The following is a 21,705-nucleotide window of genomic DNA, read 5'->3' as shown; positions in this document are numbered from 1 at the left end:
TATTAAAGGCAGTTTAAAGAATTCTTTAGTTCCTTGTTTTAAAAATTAAAATTTATATTGCTATAGTGATTTGCAATTTTCAACTACTGTCACTCACTGAATTTATTCCTCGAATAACCCTGTGAGTTAGAATGACAACCATCCCCTTTATAGAAAAGAAGAAACTGAGGCTCCAAATATTGCCCAAGGTCACAGGATGAATTAGTGGTAGAGCTGGGGATACTAAGTCTCTAAGTCTCTTAATCTTGGAATTCTGTTTTTTAAATTTGCATGAACTTAAAGTTGGATACAACTTCCAGCATATAAATATTAAGAGAAAAGTCTTGTGGAGAAGCCACTTAGAGCAGCAAGACAGTGTCTCTGTAGGAATGTCAAGCATCCAGTTCTGTGCATGTCCCCGTGAGCAGGTGTGGCTGCAGGGGAGCTTGTCTGGGGAAGACCTGTCCCTGATCACTGTTGCGGAGGGCAGTGTTTGATTCAGCTGAACTGCCTGCAAAAGGCCGACCTCCTCCTGAAAGGGTGGCTGCCTGCACCTCCTTCCCCCCACCCCAGCCTCGTCCATTTCCAGCCTGCCTGCCCCACATCCGCTCTCACTCCCACCCTTGGGCTCCGTGAGGCCAGGGGCACTAAATTATGGTTGCTTGATGACAAAAGGAGAGACTTTTTGTTTGTTTCCATCAAAATCAGCACTTGTTTCGATTAACAGCTGATTTTTTTTCCTTGCAACTTTCAGACGAGAAGTCCATAATCTTTTTCTTTTAGATCCCCTGATCAAACTGAGCACATAAACTCTAATTTCCTGGGTGTGATCTGATATGATGCCTCTTCCAGTCCACAAGGACCTACCTGGAAATGAAGATTCATCCTTTCAAACCTCTTAAAAAAGTGTTTTTAGATTGGGGCACCAATTTGGGTGTAGAAGTTGTCTCTGGTCAGTGCAGAAATGTCTCTCGTTTCTGGGGAATGAATGACGTTCTCTGTCCCCTACTTGCAGCTCTACAGGGCATCAGCCTTGTTTGAAACAATCCGACATGAGGCGCAGCTGAGCACAGACTACAAACTCTCCCTCTTTGACCTGCAGACTTCGTCCTACCAGGCCTTGCAGCGGGTGCTCGTCAGCCTGGGTGAGAGCGGCCGGGGTTCCCACTTCTTGCGAGCGCACCTTCGTGTCTGAGTCGTTCCAGGGTTGCTGGGGTGGAATCTGATTCGTTGTTACAACAGGCCGTGAAGCCACGACTGCAATCCAGTCATCGAACATGTGTTCGTTTATTCAACAAATATGTGCAGAGCACCTACCAGGTGCTGTGTGCCAGTCCTGGGAATGAAAGTCAGGAAGGCCCGGTTCCTGACCTCCAGAAGTATTTAGCCTGGTGAAAGACAGAAGTCAGTGAGTCCAACACGGTGTGACTGGTGCTTAGGGTAAAAGAAACTCCCGGTGCTGTGAAAACAAAGCGTTTTGGCAGGCAGACCCAGGAGGCGGAGAGAGTGTCCTGGGGCTAGAGTTGCTTGAGCCAGCCATTCCCCTCAAGTTCCCTCCCACCATTAATACCTGGGGAGAGTACCTGAGAAGATGCCTGGCCTCTTCCCTAATTCCTCTGCCCCATAGGTTTTTCCTTTGCTGTCTAGTAAATGTTTTTACTCTCTGGGTCTGCCCCTGGGCTGTGACCCAGTCCGCGATCGTTCTCCCAGGCCTCTGTGCTGGCTTGCACTGGGGTGGCATGCATTTCCCTCACTGGGGCCTCTGCTGTCCATCACCCTCTTCCAGCTGCCCTGTCCTCTGCCTCTTCTCAGGCCATTTCCCCCAACCCAGAACTTGGGTGGAAGAGGTATTCACCAGAACTAACAATGTCTTTGAAGTTGGATGTCGAGGCCTTGTCAATAAGAACCCGTCCTTTGCTGTGTGTATCTGAATGCTCAGACTTCCCCCTTGAAAAATGTATCTATTAAATGTGCTCAGTGCCTGAGATTACAATTTATTATCTATTATAATCACAATGTTAAGGCTGTCTAACACTTCGGGGCCGATTTTCCAATGTGTACAGAAATCATCCCTGCTGTTCCAGTTAATAACTTAATAGGGTAAAGAAAACATTTGCATACACACATGTAAACCCCCACTTTCTACTGATACTGGAGCTGCAGGAAGCTAGGCACCCTTGAAGAGCTGTTGGAGCTGCAGCATCTGGTCTCCTGCCTCTGCCGGCTCTCTCTTTGGACCCTAGTTGGAGCAAATCTTCCCTATCTGTATTTATGATGCGAGCAAATCCTCTGCATTGTATTCTTTCTCAACACTCTAAACAATCCTCATTTGAAAGTATGTTGCTTTATATTTTTGGTGCCCTCATGTGTATGCATTTAGCTTTTAAGCTAGATAACAGACTAGTCTCTTAGGGAAAGTGGGATCAGGAATTGGACTGAAAGACTGGGGAAAAGCTTTGAAAGAGAGAAGCAGTTTCAAAGAACTAAAGACTTCAGAGGTTTAAACCCTTTGCCCGTGGGGACTGGAAGAAAAGAGAAGCGAATGTGTGGGAGCCTAGGAATGGAGTGAGGTCTCAGCCCTAACAATAACATCACCTGTTACGTATGTGGTACTTTGAATAACCCTTTCAGGCATCCTCACACACAGCACCTCTGTTAATCTTTACAGTAGCCCTTTGAGATAGGCAGGGTGACTGTTAGGACCCTCCTTTTGAGCCAAGGTCAATGAAAGGGAATAGGACACATTCAGCAGAGGGACTGGCAGGTGTAAAGGCACAGAGGTGTCACTTGGGGAGGGGTGTGCCTCACACTGTCTAGTGGGGCTGGACAGTGCAATGCATAGAGGGGCTGCATCGAAGAAAGAGAGGAAGACGTCAGGAGCCGGGTCCTGTAGGCTTATCTGCCAAGGCCAAGGCAGAATCAGAGTTGAGCAGGGAAGTGAGAGGGTAACCAGCATGCAAAGCATTAGGTCCAAATAGCTAAAGTGAATGGGGTCAGATGCCAGGAGGCCAGGGAGCAACTCAGGATGTGGATCGGAGAACGGGCAGGGCTGAGGACCAGCCTCTGAACAAAGTTGGCTCTCTTGGGTATGGCTGTCGACGGGGGAAAGCCCAATGGCTTAGGGTGGTGGGGGGACTCTGAAAATGTGGGGTTTTATGAGTGGCGTGGCACTGTACCCATCATCTGAGGCAGGCGGTTGGTTGCGAAACGGAGACTGTGCCTCACAGAGGAGTGCAGAGACAGTGAGGTTTCTGCCCAGGATCTCTGTACCTGATGGTCCTCTGTGGGTAAACACACTCCCCCAGGGACTCCTCACCGTGTGGCTTTTGTTTCCTAGGCCATCACGATGAAGCCCTAGCGGTGGCGGAAAGAGGACGGACGCGGGCATTTGCCGATCTTCTGGTAGAACGACAAACAGGACAACAGGACTCCGACCCCTACTCCCCAGTCACTATTGATCAGATCTTAGAGATGGTTAATGGCCAGAGGGGACTAGTGCTTTACTATTCCCTGGCCGCAGGCTACCTGTATAGCTGGCTGCTTGCTCCTGGGGCAGGTAAGATCTCTCTCTATGGGAACTGGGCAATTAAGACACTAGACTGTGAAAGTCTAATGAGTAGAGGTAGAAGAGGTGCATTACCGTAGATCAGACTAAGGAGCTGGTGTCGGCTTTCAGTAAAACCTCAGCCACGGCGGATGTTCTGTGGTGGGGCATTCAATTAATAAGACAGCCCAGCTTTCTCATTCCCCCAAGAAATTGCTGCTCCTCACTGGTGAATGTGGAAGCGTTTTTCAAGGAACATGAAGAGCAGGGGGATTAATTTCACCAGCAGCCCTATTTTTAGGCAGCTGTTGTTCATTAGCTAATAAAGCGATGACTGTAAGTCCTAACGAGTTCTTTCTAGATATGATTTAATAATTGTGACCCTTTGTCATGGTAAAGTTAGACTAAAATGATAATGGCAACTCTTATCACAGTATATAAATGAAGTCTTATGCTTGAAATTTCCGAGTTTAGCAGAACCCATTTTAACCAGTTCTGTTGTAAATCTATTTCCGAAGTAAAAATCCCCTTTGATTAAATCGGCATTAAACGCTCAGGCTGTAACTGTTTCACTAAATACAGAACCACTAATTAGCTGTTAGGGCCATATTTTTTGCATAATAAAATGCTGATGGCTTTACCATGTTGGAGACACACCAGATCCAATTAGAGTTTATTGACTGGGGAAGTGGATCTTATAATTGGGAATCTTGAAGAATGGGCTTCTTGAATTTCAAAGTTCAACTGCCAGGGAGAATTGACAAGATTTTCTTGATTGTGTTTCTGGCCCTTTGATTTAAAAAAAAAAAAATGATGGCTGGATGACAACTCTCAGATGCCTCTTGGGTTCTGAGCACTCACACCTGTACATTCAGTGGCTTGGCATTATTTTTTATAATCTTTTCCCCTTAATTCCTTGTTTTTTATGGACTTTCCATAAAGAACATTCTTATCTCTGACCTTTTTATGCTGAAGGTTTTAGTTGTGATGTTCATGGTGACTTGGTGAGTGTCAGCTGCAGTGGAATGAATCCCTGTATATGCCCCGTCCCCCAGAGGGGCCTGAAGCCTAGGAGGACATGGCTGATGATGGAGGTATCAAGCTCTTTCTCTCTGTCACTGTTATGTTTTGGGGACATGATTTGACAGGTGGTATGTCCAAATCCCTGTAATAATGAGCCATGTATAATGAGGCTCCCATTGTTTCTCTTTCCCGTCCTCTTTGCTCTTAATGAGACTCTGAAGCTTTCACTGGGGCTCTAATCCAATCAGAGAGGACCAGCCTTTTCCAGGGCTGACACACCTCATTACCATTTGAGAATATGTCCTATGTTTATTGCCAGAAAACCACTATGTATTGCTTCAGTTTCATGCAGCCATAATTTTTTGCTCCTTTAATCCATTAATGATGGTTGGCCAGTTAGTTTTATTTAAAAATGGTTTGAAATACTTTTATCTGGCCTTTTTATGACGACGTATTTATTTATTTATTTATTTAAAGATTTTATTTATTCATTTGAGACACAGAGATAGAGAGAGAGAAAGCATGAGCAGGGAGAGAGGCAGAGGGAGAAGCAGGCTCCCCACTGAGCCAGGAGCCCGATGTGGGGCTCGATCCCATGACCCTGGGATCATGACCTGAGCCAAAGGCAGACACCTAACCCATCTGAGCCACCCAGGTGCCCCGACGACGTATTTATTTTTGACTAGCTTTTGTGAAATAAAAGGTCTTTGAGTAACACAATTTCTACTTGGCTAGTTATATTTTTGTTCAGGATTTCAGTTTCTGGGGAGAACATACCTTGGCATGCTCATGTACCATTCGGGAAAGAAAACTTTCCCTAGTAGTTGCTTCTGAGAAGCATCTGTTTGGAAATACATATGAAGTAGTCATCATTCCATGAGCTTCTGAATATAGTGTCAAGAGCAGAAGCCTTATCTTGAATTCCCTGGTTTCAAGCATCAAACCTGACGACGAAAGCTGTAGAAATGGGTACTGACCAAATTCTGGAAAGCCCTCTCGAGACCTCGGATTTCAGGATTTCTTCACACAGTTTGGATGGCATGCTTGCCCAAGAGCACTATTGCCTGTCTCCAGCCCTCCCTCCCACAGCCCTGGTCTTGCATAATGTTGGCTGTGCCTGTCTGGTTTCAGGAATTCTGAAGTTTCACGAACACTACCTGGGTGATAATGCGGCAGAAAACTCCAGTGACTTCCAGGCCGGCGGCAGCGCGGCTCTTCCAACAGCCACCAGCTCAGCCCTCGAGCAGCACATCGCCAGTGTGCGAGAGGCCCTGGGGGTGGAGTCTTACTACTCAAGGCAAGTAGTACACCGTTCCCAGTCCCATCTTCAGATACAATCTCTGTATCTGAAGGGGTGTTGGGTGTTTTTCTCTCTTTCTTTTGTAAACATCCTATTTGAGCTAAATGGAAGAAATCTATGGAATTCGCACTTTTGTGTGAAGTCTGTTCACAGTCGCTGCAGGAGAAACAAATACGTGTCCCTGGAGGGCAGACCCCTTCATGGGCTGTCTTTATTCTTTTTGGTAATTTCCTTTCAGATAGGGAAAGTTCTCAGAGATGCGTGTTTTCTAAGGACGGTTTGTTTGTAGGATGTTTAAACCTACACATGACTTCGAATTTAACATTCCAGCTAATTAAAACTGAGGTGATTTTTGGGTTATAAACTGATTAATAATGAGTTTGTTTGTACTATAGCCAAACGCCTGTTTGAGAGAGTAATTTAACACTAGTGACAGGATCTGTGCGTTGTGGGGCTGAGGTGAAGGAAGTTGACCTCCCAGCATTGAGAATAGAGAAGGGAAGTGCTTTTTGCCGATTGTAAAAGTTATATGCTTATGGAAACATTTTATCATGACTGACTATTTTACATACAGAAAATAATTTCCACAAGCACCCTGCTGCTGGGGAAAATGGAAAGAAGAGGGGCCGTAGAACTGGGTGGTAGCCAGATTTTCAGGCATCTCAGCCCTCCATCCTGTGCTTAATAGTGTCAAGAAGATCTGTGTGTCAGAGAATCTTGTGTTAGCTGGTGTCAGGTCCCAGGGACATCTGCTTGTCTCTTGAATGATTTCATTTGCAATCATGGAAATCCTAAGACGTCACCATAATTCTTTGGAGATGCTTATGCCAGACTCCCGAGTGTGTGTTGGTCAGTGCCAGCAGCAGGTTTGATCTTTGGGGTGCTTATGAAGTTGGGCACAAGTTCTTAGATGAACTTGGATAATGTAATGTCAAGAGTGGAAGGTGCTGTCGGGTCTTCTAGCTGAACTCCTTTATTCAACAGAAGCCAGCACGGAATAAGACTGCTGACAGCCAAGTTCGTGTCAGAGCTAAGATCACAACAATAGAGATCTCACCCAGACTCCCAGGCCACTGCTTGTTCTGTTTTTAATTATCAAAATTAATATCATATTTGAGAAAATAGCCGAAGCATGTAAGAATGTCGTCTCCAGCTTCTGTGTGTATGAAGTATGAGCAGGCTTCAGCCACATGCACACATCGTTGTCTTATTTCTTCTATGACTGTGGTGCATCCTGGAGCATCCCTTTCCTTAACCCTGGGTAGCAGTGTGCTGATTACAGGGGCTTGACAGTGTGGTAACCCCGAACACTTGGAAGTATGGCTATTCCTTGAAATGTAATTATAGGTGACCATAAAATCGATTAGGTCAGGGGTGTACAAAGCTGCTTCAGCAACAGAATGGCACTGTAGCCAGTCGGATTCCACTGTAACCTGACCACAGTTATTGCGTGTCCAAAGTGAGTGTTAATGGGGCGCCTATGTGGCTCCGTCGGTTGGGCGTCTGCCTTCGGCTCAGGTCATGATCTCAGGGTCCTGGGATTGAGCCCTGCTCGGTGGGGAGTCTGCTTCTCCCTTTCCCTCTGCTGCTCCCCCTGCTTGTGCTCTTTCTCTCTCTCTCTCTCTCTCTCAAATAAATAAGTTTTTTAGAAATTATTAAAAAAAAAACGGAAACAACAAAGTGAGTGTTAAAAGAATGGTTGGCTATAAAATCAATGCACAGAAATCAGTGGCATTCCTATACACCAACAACAAGACAGAAGAGAGACAAATCAAGGAGTCGATCCCATTTACAATGGCACCCAAAACCATAAGATACCTAGGAATAAATTTAACCAAAGAGACAAAGGATCTGTACTCAGAAAACTATAAAATGCTCATGAAAGAAATTGAAGAAGACACAAAGAAATGGAAAACGTTCCATGCTCATGGATTGGAAGAACAAACATTGTGAAGATGTCAATGCTACCTAGAGCAATCTACACATTCAATGCAATCCCCATCAAAATACCATCCACTTTTTTCAAAGAAATGGAACAAATAATCCTAAAATTTGTATGGAACCAGAAGAGACCCCGAATAGCCAGAGGAATGTCGAAAAAGAAAAGCAAAGCTGGCGGCATCACAATTCCGGACTTCCAGCTCTATTACAAAGCTGTCATCATCAAGACAGTATGGTACCGGCACAAAAACAGACGCATAGATCAATGGAACAGAATCGAGAGCCCAGAAATGGACCCTCAACTCTATGGTCAACTCATCTTTGACAAAGCAGGAAAGAATGTCCAATGGCAAAAAGACAGTCTCTTCAACAAATGGTGTTGGGAAAATTGGACAGCCATATGCAGAAGAATGAAACTGGACCATTTCCTTATACCACACACAAAAATAGACTCCAAATGGTTGAAAGACCTAAACGTGAGACAGGAGTCCATCCAAATCCTAAAGGAGAACACAGGCAGCAACCTCTTCAACCTCAGCCGCAGCAACTTCTTCCTAGAAACATCGCCAAAGGCAAGGGAAGCAAGGGCAAGAATGAACTATTGGGATTTCATCAAGATAAAAAGCTTTTGCCCAGCAAAAGAAACAGTCCACAAAACCAAAAGACCACTGACAGAATGGGAGAAAATATTTGCAAATGACATATCAGATAAAGGGCTAGTATCCAAAATCTATAAAGAACTTATCAAACTCAACACCCAAAGAACAAATAATCCAATCAAGAAATGGGCAGAAGACATGAACAGACATTTTTCCGAAGAAGACATCCAAATGGCCAACAGACACATGAAAAAGTGCTCAACATCGCTCGGCATCAGGGAAATCCAAATCAAAACCTCAATGAGATACCACCTCACACCCGTCAGAATGGCTAAAATTAACAAGTCAGGAAACGACAGATGGTGGTGGGGATGCGGAGAAAGGGGAACCCTCCTACACTGTTGGTGGGAATGCAAGCTGGTGCAGCCACTCTGGAAAACAGTATGGAGGTTCCTCAAACAGTTGAAAATAGAGCTACCATACAATCCAGCAATTGCACTACTGGGTATTTGCCCCAAAGATACAAATGTAGGGATCCGAAGGGGTACGTGCACCCCAATGTTTATAGCAGCAATGTCCAAAATAGCCAAACTGTGGAAAGAGCCAAGATGTCCATCGACAGATGAATGGATAAAGAAGACATGGTATATATACACAATGGAATATTATGCAGCCATCAAAAGGAATGAGATCTTGCCATTTGCAACGACGTGGATGGAACTGGAGGGTGTTATGCTGAGTGAAATAAGTCAATCGGAGAAAGACATGTATCATATCACCTCACTGATATGAGGAATTCTTAATCTCAGGAAACAAACTGAGTGTTGCTGGAGTGGTGGGGGGTGGGAGGGATGGGGTGGCTGGGTGATAGACATTGGGTAGGGTATGTGCTATGGTGAGTGCTGTGAATTGTGCAAGACTGTTGAATCATGCAAGACTGTTGAATCACAGATCTGTACTTCTGAAGCAAATAATGCAACATATGTTAAGAAAAAAGAAAAAGAAGATAGCAGGAGGGGAAGAATGAAGGGGAGTAAGTCGGACGGGGAGACGAACCATGAGAGACGATGGACTCTGAAAAACAAACTGAGGGTTCTAGAGGGGAGGAGGGTGGGGGGATGGGTTAGCCTGCTGATGGGTATTAAAGAGGGCACATTCTGCGTGGAGCACTGGGTGTTATGAACAAACAATGAATCATGGAACACTACATCAAAAACTAATGATGTAATGTATGGTGATTAACATAACAATAAAAATATTTTTTAAAAAAGGATGGTTGGCCAGCAGTAGAAACACAAAATGAGGGAGAGAGAGGAGGGCAGATTTGGCAGTGCTCGTTTCTGACATTGTCAAAGGGAAAGAGAATCTTGGCTAAGGGACTCGAAGTCCCATTGAAAGGCCATTCCCGCAGTAGACCTGCAGTCTTCATGCTCTCTTATCCTTCCCCCCTTCCCTCCCTTCCACAAATACTGGAACACTTGCTATGTACTATGTGCACTAGAGATCAAGAGTAAGGTGGTGAATAAGGCAGACATGGCTTCTGTTCCCAGGGATCTGAAAGATCGGAAACAACAGAGCACATAAAACCTTTTAATTAAAATTGCCGTTGTGCTTAAAGGAAAATGCAAGGTGGATAAAAATGTGTAAGTGGGGGTGGGAAACCCATCCGGGGGAGTTGGGGAAGCTTCCCTGGGGAGGGGATATTTGAGCTGAGCTCCGAAGGATGAGGAGAAATAGAGGAGATGAAGGCCACTCCAGGCAGTTGCACAAAGGTCTTCAGTAACCGTGGTGGAGAAGACCCCTCACGTCATCCCTCTGCCTTCCCTTGTTCAGGTCCTGTGCTTCTTGTCAAACCTTCTGATAATCATTTGATTTCTCCTGTAAGTCTACTTGCAAATAGAGAATGTGCATAAGAAACTGGCATTCTGGTCTGTACAGCTCTGCTTGGTTAACGCTCTCAAGAGGCAAATCCTCTTTGAGCGCATTAACATCCAATTTTCAAATTTGTAAGACCACCAGTCCAGAGCTTTCTCTGAGATGAGATCATGAAGGGACACAAGCATGCAGGGCCGCCCATTTGAAACCTCTGCACATGCACGCAGAGGTGGTTTCTGTACGCCACCTCTGTTACAGCACTCTGGTGGCCACACCTAGGTCATCTCCGTCCAAACCAACCCTGATAGGCCTCAGCCTGCGTGAAAATATAGATTTTACTTGATCCCAATTTTCATGGACCTAGATTAAGATTCATCATAAGAAGGAAGGGGACTACCCTTTGACTCTTCCCAGTGCCTGCCCCCACCCCCCATCAGGCACTATGTTTAACTCCAAACACTTGTGCCTACGCAGCTATTTTATATGATACTGGAGCTTGAGTGATTTTGCTTCCAGGTGACTTTTGAATAGAAAACAAATGACTTTTGGGTTATAGTTCAGCTCTTCATCAATGGTAGGGAGAGAAGAGAGACTGTAACTTGCTTAATTTGCCACATTAATCTTTTCCTCTCTGCTGTATACAGAAAGCTAACAAGTTAGGATGAGTCCTTAGGGAACTATCTCTAGGATGTTGGGTGGCTTGATGCTTAGCGTGACTTTGTTGGGCTGCCCTTGGTAGCTTCGATACCCAGTTTAGACTGCCAGAAATAAGGTCTTTTCTGCTGCTTTGGACTAGTCTTACTGGAAATTTTTTCTTGTTCTTTATTTAAACTCAAAATTGAACACTTCAATGGCATGGTGTGAATTTACTAGAATGGAGTTTTGTGAGACTCTGGTTTCTACTTTGTAGTTTCATGAAAACAGTATGAAAATTTCAATGACAGATAAATTATTTTTCATCTATAAAATTTGAAAATATTTTTAAAGCCATAATGCTTATTAATAGTAAAGATGCAGTGAATGAGCAGTCTCATACAGTAGGAATATAAATTGGTCTAGCCTTTATAAAAATAATTTATCAGTAGTATCAGAAATCCTTAAATGTTCATGCCCTTTTACCTCCAAATTCTCATTTTGGAAATGGAGTAAGGAGGTATTCATAGGAATATTTATAATAGGTCTACATTTTACAGAAAATTTTATTTATTTATTTATTTATTTATTTATTTATTTATTTATTTGAGAGAGAGCAAGTGGGGAGGGAGGGGTAGAGGGAGAGGGAGAGAGAATCTTAAGCAGGCCCCATGCTTAGCTTGGAGCCCTCCGTGGGGCTCGACCTCATGACCTTGAGATCATGACCTGAGCTGAAATCAAGAGTCAACGCTTAGCCAACTGAGACACCCAGGTGCCCCATTATAGAAAATTTTAAAAACCTAAGTGTCCACAATAATTGAATGTCAAGTTATTTTATATCTATCCAATATAATATTACATTGTAATTAAAATTATGTTTAACAGAGAATTTTTCATCATGTAGCCAAATGTTTATTATAAAATATTAAGTGAAAAAAGTAGGATATAGAATTATTACATATAGTATAATTTAAAATATACAAAATATGGGTAGTATGAAAAGTAAGAAAAAAAATCCTTACAAGGAAATAGGCTATAGTGTTAGTGGTAATTATAGGTGGATGGTAAAATTACAGATGCTTGGTATTTTATTCTTCTACCATTCCTTATTTTCAGTTTTTTCACAATGGACATATATTACTTTTTAAGTTAGAAATAAAGCCATGAATAAACAACTCTATCATGCAAAGGGAAAAAAGGAACCTTTCTGTAATTAGTTTACAGAGAATAAAATCCAAGTTTTCGAGCTTGGCACCATGATCTAGCTCTAGGAAGGCATTCTGGGTTTATTTTCCATCTTGTGTCTTGGTGAACGCCATGCTCCAGCTACCATACCTTCTTCTCTTTTCTCTAAATGTACCCTTGCCTTCTTCTCTGCTCTAGCTCAGGCATCTCTAACCTCGGAATCTGTAGGTGCAGCTACCCACCAAACATCTCTGCATGGGACTCTTCCAGGAATCTCTAGTCTAAAATATCTAAATCCCAACTTTTGAGTTTCCCCATTTCCCTCCTCAATCAGTCATTGTAATATACTCCACATTAACAGAATGAAGAACAAAAACCACATGATCTCAATAGATGCAGAAAAGACATTTGACAAAATTTAACACCTTTTCATGATAAAACAACAACAACACTCAGCAAACTAGGAAAAGAAGGAAATTACCTCAACATAATAAAGGCCATGTATGAAAAGTTTGCAACTAATATCATACTCAGTGGTGAAAACTGAAAGCTTTCCCTCTAAGATCAGGAACAAGGCAAGGGTACCCTCTCTTGTCACCTCTATTCAGCATAGTACTGGAAGTCCTAACCACAGCAATTAGGCAAGAAAAAAAAAATAAAAGTCCTCCAGATTGCAAAGGAAGAAGTAAAATTATGTCTGTTCACAGGTGACATGATATTATATGTAGAAAACCCTAAAGATTACACCAAAACCCTGTTAGAACTAATAAACAAATTTAACAGAGTTGTAGGATACAAATTCAATACTCAAAAATCAGTTGCATATCTATATACTAACAATGAATAATTCAAGAAGGAAATTAAGAAAACAATCCCATTTATAATAGCATCAAAAAGAATGAAATACTTAGGAATAAGTTTAACTCAGGAGGTGAAAGACTTGTATACTGAAAATTGCAAAATATTGCTGTAAGAAATTAAAGAAGACAAATAAATGGAACACATCCCGTGTTCATGGATTGGAAGAACTAATATTGTTAAAATGTCCATACTACCCAAAGCAATCTATAGATTCAGTGTAATCCCTATCAAAATTCTGGTGGTATTTTTTACAGAAATAGGAAAAAAAATCCTAAATTCATATGGAATCTCAAAGGACCCCAAAAAGCTGGAGCAATTTTGAGGAATCAAAACAAAGCCAAAGGCCACACACTTCCTAATTTCAAAACATCACAATGCTACAGTCATCAAAACAGTGAGGTACTGGCGTAAAGACAGAGACACACAGGCTAATGGAATAAAATAGCCCAGAAATAAACCCTGACATGTAGGTCAAATGATCTTTGACAGGAGTGCCAGGGCTACATATTGGGGGAAAGGATAGTCTCTTTAACAAATGGTGCTGGGAAAATTGGATATCCACATGCCAAAGAATGAAGTTGGACCCTTCTCTTACACCATATATAAAAGTTAACTTAAGATTAAAAAAAAAAAGTTAACTCGAAATGAATTAAAAACCCAAAACATAAGACGTGAAAGTATAAAACTCCTAGGAAAAGCTTGATGGCATTGGATTTGGCAAGGATTTCCTGAATATGACACTAGAAGCCAGGTAACAAAAGCAAAATTATGGAAGTGGGACTACATCACATTTAGACTTCTGCAAGGCAAGGGAAACAGTCAACAGAGTAAAAAGTCAACCTATAGAATGGGAGAAAATATTTTCAGACCATATATCTTATAAGGGGCTAATATTTAGAATATGTAAAGAACTCCTAGAACCTAACAACAACAACAACAACAAATAATCTGATTTGAAAATGGTCAAGGGACTTGAATAGACATTCTTCAGAGAAGATATGCAGGTAGCCAACAGGCACCAGAGAAGATGCTCAACATCACTAACCATCAGGGAAATGCAAATCAAAACCACAAGGAGATGGGTATCCCCTCACACCGATTAAGATGGCCACTATCAAAAAGACAGGACATAACAAGTGTTGGCAAAGATATGAAGCAGTCAGAACCCTTGTATTCTGTTGGTGGGAATGTAAAATGTGGCAGCTACTATAGAAAACAGTATGGAGGTATGTTTTTTACCACAAGAAGAAATGGTATAAAAAATACATTTGAATCCGCCCACTCTGTCTCCACCACCACAAGCACAGTGCGAGTCCTCATCGTCTGTTCCCTGAACCACTGTCGTCACCTCGTGTCTTGGCCTTGCAGTCCCCTTCCCCCAGAGTGACCTTTCATAGATGTATGTGGGACCATGCTTCCTTGTTCTCCCCATCCCAAAGCACCCCAAACTCGTCACAAAGCATCCCCCTCAAAGATTCTGATGTTTTGTAGATTTCATGTTCCTCATGGCAGGTGATCTCACCTCTACCCGTTGAATGGCACCTTTGGCCCTTTGGCTTGACATGTCCCTGTTTGCCCCCCAGCCTCCTCTCACCACCAAGGCTATTCCAAGGGCTGTCCCACCCTAAAGTTTAGCTTGTGCCCTTCTTTCTCTCTGTAAAATTCTGCCCACTGCCTTTGGGATGACTGGTTCAATCTCATCCTTCAAACTCCTGCTTCCGTGGTAACTCCTCAGAAAGGCCTTTCAGGAGCTTCACTGTTGGTTTCTTTCATCTCTGCTTACCCAGTGCCTGGGGCGGTCCTGCAACATAGTCTATGCTTAATAAATGTTTAAGTGAGCAACTGGCTAACTCTCTGAGTGCATTAAGTACTTCTCCCTGCTGCCCAGAATTGCCTTACTTTTCCTACAGATATTCTAATCACCCATGAGAGCCCTGTTCAAATCCCACACCATTTCCATGAGGACCATGGAGAGACCCTAAGTCCATATCAGGTTTTTGCTCCCCCTCTGAGGTGCCTAATAATAGTACTTACTCCATTCTTCCTTATTTCATAGTCGCTTGACTTGTGTGTCTTCCCAGGCAGATGGCGATAACCATGGAAAGCAGGTGCTGTGTCCTCTCTGAATGCTCAGTGCCTGGCCCACAGTGAGATGTACATAAATTTGAATTTCAGTCACCAGAAGATGTGCTGTGAGCACACTCTCTGTACATGCTGGGCCGATTTACTGACTTTCTTTTTCTAGTGGATGTAAAATACACTGTGCCCTTAGAAATTGAGTCTCTGTGCCTTGGGGAGCATCTTCATTCAATTACCCACAGCCTGGCTATGGTGTCCTTGTTATTCTGCAGACCGTTTTTGCTTTTCTTAATGGCATCTTGCTGCTGAAAGGAAGTGCATTGCTACAAAGGAGTTTCTGAAAATGGATTTAAAATAAAAGAACTGCTTTTATTAAGTGTTTAATAAGAACTTCCAGTCCCTTCCTTCCTCCCAGATCAAAAGAGGTATAGATTGAAACCACTGTACAGAACATGAACCTCCCATAAGGGAGACGTTATGAATTTCAAAACACATCTTCAGTTTTTAATTCTGATACTTAGCTAGAATCTTGCTGTTTCCTGGGCACCTGGGACAATGCAGTGACACCTTGGCCATGCTAAGCTGACCAGTGAGAACACTAGTAGTTCTGGAAGGAGTGCTCCCAAGAGATTTTAAATAAATTGCAATCATAGGCTGCCCTTATAATAGGGGAAATATTCCTTCATTGTAATGAATATTAAACCTTGATAAATTATAGCTGTTATTTTTGTTTCAGTGCTTTTCTATATTTCTAATTTTTTTACAGCAGGTTATTTTTATAATCCTGTGCATTTTCTGATTTCACGGATTAATTTAGGTTGTACCAATGTGTAAATGCTGATGACTTCAGCTAGTTCTAGACTGATCACGAACGGTGACTGTTAAATCTGACAGTGCCAAGTGCTCAAGATGTGGGTCCATGAGATACCTCGTATGTGGGTGGTGAGAGAGTAAATGGGCACAACCACATCAGAAGACAGGTTAGCATTACCTTCTAAAGCTGAATATTTACTTAGTCTTTGACTCAGGTGTACACCATAGGTGTACTATTCAGGAGAGGCTCTTGTACATGAGCAAAAATTTTCAGAATTGCATTGTAAACAATAACAAAATGCTGGAGACTCACATGCCATCAGTGAGAGAGTGGATGGGTAATAGTCCCAAAATGGAATCTTAAGCCACAAAGAGATGAGCCACCGGGAACCCAAAGATGTGGCTAAATCTTGGAAATATAATCAGTGAATAAAAGCAGATCCTCAAATACCTACCTATGGCATGAAGTCCTTTTAATAGAGTTAAAACAACTAAAATAAAAATACGGTTTTAGGAATATAGCTCGATGCAATAAAATTTGTACAGTAAGGACAGGCAGGGGCCAATGACTATGGGATTTGGGATGGGACTTTACTCGGGCTGCAGAGGCAGGGATTGGGCTCCATGGGAGGTAACAAACGATAAGATGTATGTTATTCTCTGGCTTTTGTTTTGGTTAGTGGTTTTGTGAGCACTCATTAAATTATTTAAAAATTACTAAGTAAATCAATGAAAGCAGGCCATGCATGGATCAATGATGAAAGGGTGTCAGGAACCGAAGATTATGATTAATCCAATTCCAAAGAGATTCCCCCACCCCCCCCAACAAGAAAAAATAAGGCAGGGTTTCTTAAACAAATTGCAACAGCAAGATTGTCTAGGACAATTTTAATCCATGTAAATGGACAATTGATAGATTGCTTTAAATTATTTGTATCTGTTCTTTTAAGAAGTACCCATGCACTGTCATTGTCATATTGTTGGCTTATTTTAAGTTACAGCTGATTTATTTGAAAGTTTTAAATTATCTTTACAATATTTTCTAATTCTGGCTTTTTGCTAATCAAGGCTGACCTCCCAATCAATCCAAACTAGTAAGTTTTTATTTTAAAAATCAACTATTTTTTTCTTATCCCAAATCATTTCCAGAATTATGTGAAGTAAAAGTGGATAGAATAATTGGGGGGGGGCATTTATTTGTTTCTTAAAACAAAGAATTTCCCATTTCATTCTAAATTAGGGTAGGTTCCCATTTTGAAAAAATTTTATGTGTGTGTAGTCAATCTGGGCCAGAGCTGGTTCTGAGCCTGGAGATATATGCATGAATAATAGCTGGAATTCTTGGCCTTACAGTAGCTCACAGTGTGAAACATGCAACAAATGTGTAAATTATTAATCCACCATGTGCAAAATGTTATGATAAAGTCTAAACAAAGAAGGCTGTGCCTCACTCTGCCTACTTGGAGGTAAGGCGGTGGTTCAAGAGGCCTCCAGGGAGGTGACATTTGAGCTGGGCCCTGCAGAGTGAAGGGAGAAAAGTCACTGTGAGCAGAGGAATTCCTCCCCAGGCGAGGGTGTAGAGGAAGGAAAGGCCCACGGCCTCCAGATAATGAATGATGGCTGCAAGAGAAGATCCATCTGTCCTCTGCTGTAGAATTGTCCTCTGTGTCACAGCCACTCAGCTACTCTCTCCTGGGTTTCACCTCTTTCTTGCAAGATCTGAAGGTGGGCTCCCTTTCTGATGAGGTGGGTTTGCCTGTCTGGGTCTCTTATGTCCTGTCTTCTTGGGACATGGCTGGATTCCAAGAGGCAGGCTTTATCTATGACGTGACTCACTCAGGCTCGGCTATCCATGTTTCAGAAGAAGAAGATGATGCCAGGTTAGGGATTACATCACTGAAGAGACACAGCTGCAGAAGTGAGTGGAACGCACTGGAGACTCTGGTCTTATGCCCCTGATTCCGATTTAGATTCCTTCCAAAGGCTGAGTACAAAATAAATTCAGAAAATTGCATTCGGTAAGCTTCTTAGGGTATCAGCAACTTAGCAAGAAGGATAAGTGTAGTTGGTCTTCTTGTCTGACTTCTGAAGTAGCTAAATTGAATCCCGTTTTGTAGGTCTCATGGACTTTTTAAAAAGCAGAATTCTTGAAATTGCTGAGTTTCCCCATATACATGGAAGGGCTAATCTGGTGAATGGTAGAATCCGCCTAAAGCCAAAAAGCAGACAGCAGTGATGCGGGGAAAAGGGTCCTATGCCTGTCGTTCAGCCTGTGTGGGGCGTGGGACTATGAACAGCCTGGGTTTCCCTGGGTTTCCCTGACATTGCTGTTTCCGGGCCCCAGAGCACCGGCCTATTTGGTAGATGCCATGAAAACTTGGCAGGGGCACTATTAAACAACAGACATTTCTCCTTTTATCTCTTGTCTCTGATGCTTTGTTCCTGGTCCCAAAGCTTGGAATGGCATTCCTGCTAGAAGAAGGGACAGAGGGAGAAGGGGCAGGGCGAATGTATTGACCAATCCAGACCTTCAGTACTTCTCTCTCAGTGTCCCATCAACTGTTGGCAGGCTGTTGCCGTGACCGATTTTGTAAAAATTCTTTGAACTAATCAAATCTCAATATCCCTGACTTTGTATACCCTGCCCTTTGCCCCAGTGAAATTCCCTGGCCCTTTCTTTCTGATTGATTCTGTGCAGCTTTATCTAACAATCGATATTTAAGACATTTAATATATAACTCTTGACTTACCTTGCTTTGGGAAAATGACCCCAGTATAGCCACCAAGTTCCTCTTTGATCTGGCTAAAATAGGCATTGTTTTTCATCCCTTTTGTCCTTTTATGATTTGCGCACGGTGGTTAAGGAGGCACTGGAGGCGTGCCGATCTTAAAAGAGCCCATTTCACCGTGTCAGACCCACAGCTCACACTGTACAAGTCAGGTTTTCCTCTAGTAATGTCACAAACACCTCAAGATTTCAGAGACTTGTAACCACAGACATGTATTTCTTGCTCTGGGGCGATAGATCAGCTGGGGTAGTTCTGCGTAGGCTGCCTGTTGGGCTTAGGTCCCTGTGTCTCATCTTTCTGTGACCAGTGGTGACCAGACAAGACTCTCCTCATAGCAGAAATCAGGATTGCCAAGGACCGAGAAAAACAGACACTTCTAAAGCCCTGCTCACCTCTCGTCCACTCACGTTCTGTTGGCTAAAGCCAGTCATGCATCAAGCCGAACATCAATGGGGCAGGGAGTCCCATGGAGTGAATATGATCTGAACAGTAACACAGCCTCCCTCTGCCCCTCACCCATGGAGACCTGGAGAGAGAGAGAAGGATAGTCCTTGCTCAGGCCTCATGCTTCTGTTCTCTTCAGTGTCTGATGGTTGACCATATTTCTGCTTATATCTCTCTCTCCTCAACATAGCACATACCCAGGTGGGGGAGGCTTTGCATGCACCCCTTCGTCTCCTTCTGCGGCTTCCCATCTTCCCCTCACTTACCCTTGGTTACTTTACTTTCCCTTGGAAACATAATCTTCCTTGAGGACACATGTCTACCTCCCTGGCCCCGTGTCTCCCTTGGTTCCGAGGCTGGATCGTCCCCCTGGAATTCACCTCTAGCTCAGCACCTGCACCATCAGACCTTTGCTCAGGCAGCTGCCCAGGCTGGCACACTGTTACTCCCAGTTTTTCCCATTTTCTTTAAAGCCTCCATCTTTCCTCCCCAAGTTCCTTAGTTTTGAGGCCTTTGAATCATTTGTCCTTAAATTTCCCTTTCCTATATTGCTGTTTATTTAATCAGTCGCTAAACTCTGTGTGATCCTACTCTCTACCCCTTTTTCTCCCCTCCTCGGGGCCAGGCTCTTAACCACAACATGCCCCCATGACCAGCCTGGCCTTCCTGCCCCCTTCTCTGCCCTTCAGTGCTTCTGCCCTCTGCGCCTGAGGACTGTTCTCAAAGCTCCGCTGTCATCCAAGCATTTCCACATACATCACAGCCCACAGAGAATGGCGGTGGCCGAGGAGTTACTGCCAAGGAAGCTGGTGCTCAGGCTCCATTGTCCCATACAGCCTTTCCCCCTCCATCTCCTGGTGTCAACTCTCTGTTCAAATAGGGACCACTTCTTTCCCTGGCCACCTCCACACCATGCATGTCCCCATGAGTGTGCATTTGCTTTCTGCTTCTGCCAGTGTGGGATCCCCTGGGGTTCTTTCCCCCCAGGGCATTGCTTTTCCTGCAGGCAGGAAGGGCTTACACAGGTGGGGAGAAGCTAAAATGCAGGGACAGAGGATGCTGCTGTGGAGCTGACCCCCCCCCATGCCTCGCCCCTTTTCCTACCTCCCATCCAGGATTTTGAGAAGTCTGGGCACGCAGTGCATAGAACTCTGATGTATCCTTGTTGGTTAACTGGAATTAAATTGTACAAATTAGCTCAGTCCCAGCAAGGGGGGGTGGGGGTCACTGAATGCCATGTGGTCATGTCCTATCTCTACATTACTAGCCCTTAGCAGTGTCTAGTACCTAAGAGGCCCTCCATGAGTATTCACTGGATGAGAGAGGGATTGGAAGAGGAAAAGAACAAACTGGGGGGGGGAACCTCCAAACTGGGCGGACACCTTTTCCTGACACTCGGTCAATAGAGCATCATGAATGTAGCAAAGCATGACCCAAGTGATCGCGTGTGTTCCAGAGTCATTGTTCTGGCCTTTTCTTCCAACTCCCACCCCATTGCAGCACCATGAAAGCACGGCGTCATCCTGGACACTCAAAGAGGTGGACTTCCCCAGATCTGGTAGTTAATGCAGACCTTGAACTAACATCCACATTACAAAACTTGACCCATAGGCCAGCACGTGAAACTCTTCTGATTCTCAATAACACATTGAACTCGTTAAGGCTTCAAAAGTAATGAGATGTTCTTTCCTTTTGGCTTTTGATAGACTTATGCTAATGCAGTGAGGAGTCAGTGCTAATAAGCTGGGAGAGGCAGAATTGATTTAAGGATCTGTCACTTCCAAAAACATACTGTCTGATCGAGACAAAGTTATCATCATAAACTTGTCTTTTTCTTTATTCTTGTGCATGCTGCTCATCTCACTGCTAATTAGAAACATCGGGAGAGAACACTTCATTTTTCTGGCAGCCCTCACAAAAGCTTTCTGCTTTTAGGAAGGACTGAGTACCTTCCCGTCACAGGACTTGGCTCATAGCTGTCTGATATTCATTCCCCTCGCTTGCCTCAACATGCAGGCCTCCCTCAAGCATGTTGCTGATGGCGGGGGGAGGGAGTTTCAGTCCATTTTCTGTGTCCTCACCTTCAATGTCACAGATGGATCAAGCCACAGTGGACTCTTCCACTTAAAAAGCCAGAAGTTGGATTGACCTATCCTGTCCATGAAAGGGCATAGCCATGGGATAAGGTTCAGATATTCCTGGAAGTTCACATATATATCTATTAATTAGACCTGATGAGGTTGAGACTGTATGCATCACATATTGATTATCACATCAAGGTTGGAGACAGCCTTTCTTGTGAAGATGAAGTAGAAAGACTGAGGGATAATGACACCAATTTCCTTACTGTAGCCATCCACGGCAAACCATCTCTCCTTCTGGACTTGTTTCTTTGTGATCCTTTGGGTGCCACAGTCCTGTCGACAACTTAGGAGATCTCTTTTGGGTTGTTATCAAGTCTGGGTAGCTCTGCTGCTATGGGTTTCACTGTTTCCTTCTTGGTTGCCCCTTATCAGTGTTAATTATTGCGCGAGGTTCATTTTCTAATGTCTTTCCCTCCCTGCTGGACTCGAGAGCCATTGAGGGTGGGGATTGAGTCTGTCCACTTTACTATCAGGACACTACCTGGAATGTCGCTGA

At 43.5% G+C, this 21,705-nt stretch overlaps 1 protein-coding gene across 5 annotated transcripts in view; it reads left to right on the top strand.

The window, feature by feature from the left end:
• The window catches only part of TTC28 (tetratricopeptide repeat domain 28), a 639,440-nt gene that overhangs the window by 537,685 nt on the left and 80,050 nt on the right, over positions 1-21,705 (top strand). For all 5 annotated transcript variants that reach the window (XM_073886735.1, XM_073886734.1, XM_073886736.1 and 2 more), the window contains 3 exons: positions 995-1,124; positions 3,317-3,535; positions 5,678-5,843. In XM_073886735.1, coding sequence (XP_073742836.1) covers positions 995-1,124; positions 3,317-3,535; positions 5,678-5,843 — 515 coding nt within the window. The remainder of the gene's footprint in view (positions 1-994; positions 1,125-3,316; positions 3,536-5,677; positions 5,844-21,705) is intronic.

This window comes from Callorhinus ursinus, unplaced genomic scaffold (assembly GCF_003265705.2).
Source record: "Callorhinus ursinus isolate GAN/ISIS: 27379988/994484 unplaced genomic scaffold, GSC_fseal_2.0 scaffold72, whole genome shotgun sequence".
In the NCBI taxonomy this organism is placed as follows: domain Eukaryota; kingdom Metazoa; phylum Chordata; class Mammalia; order Carnivora; family Otariidae; genus Callorhinus; species Callorhinus ursinus.
The sequence above is the reverse complement of the archived record's forward strand: the minus strand, read 5'-3'. Positions and strand labels throughout refer to the sequence as shown.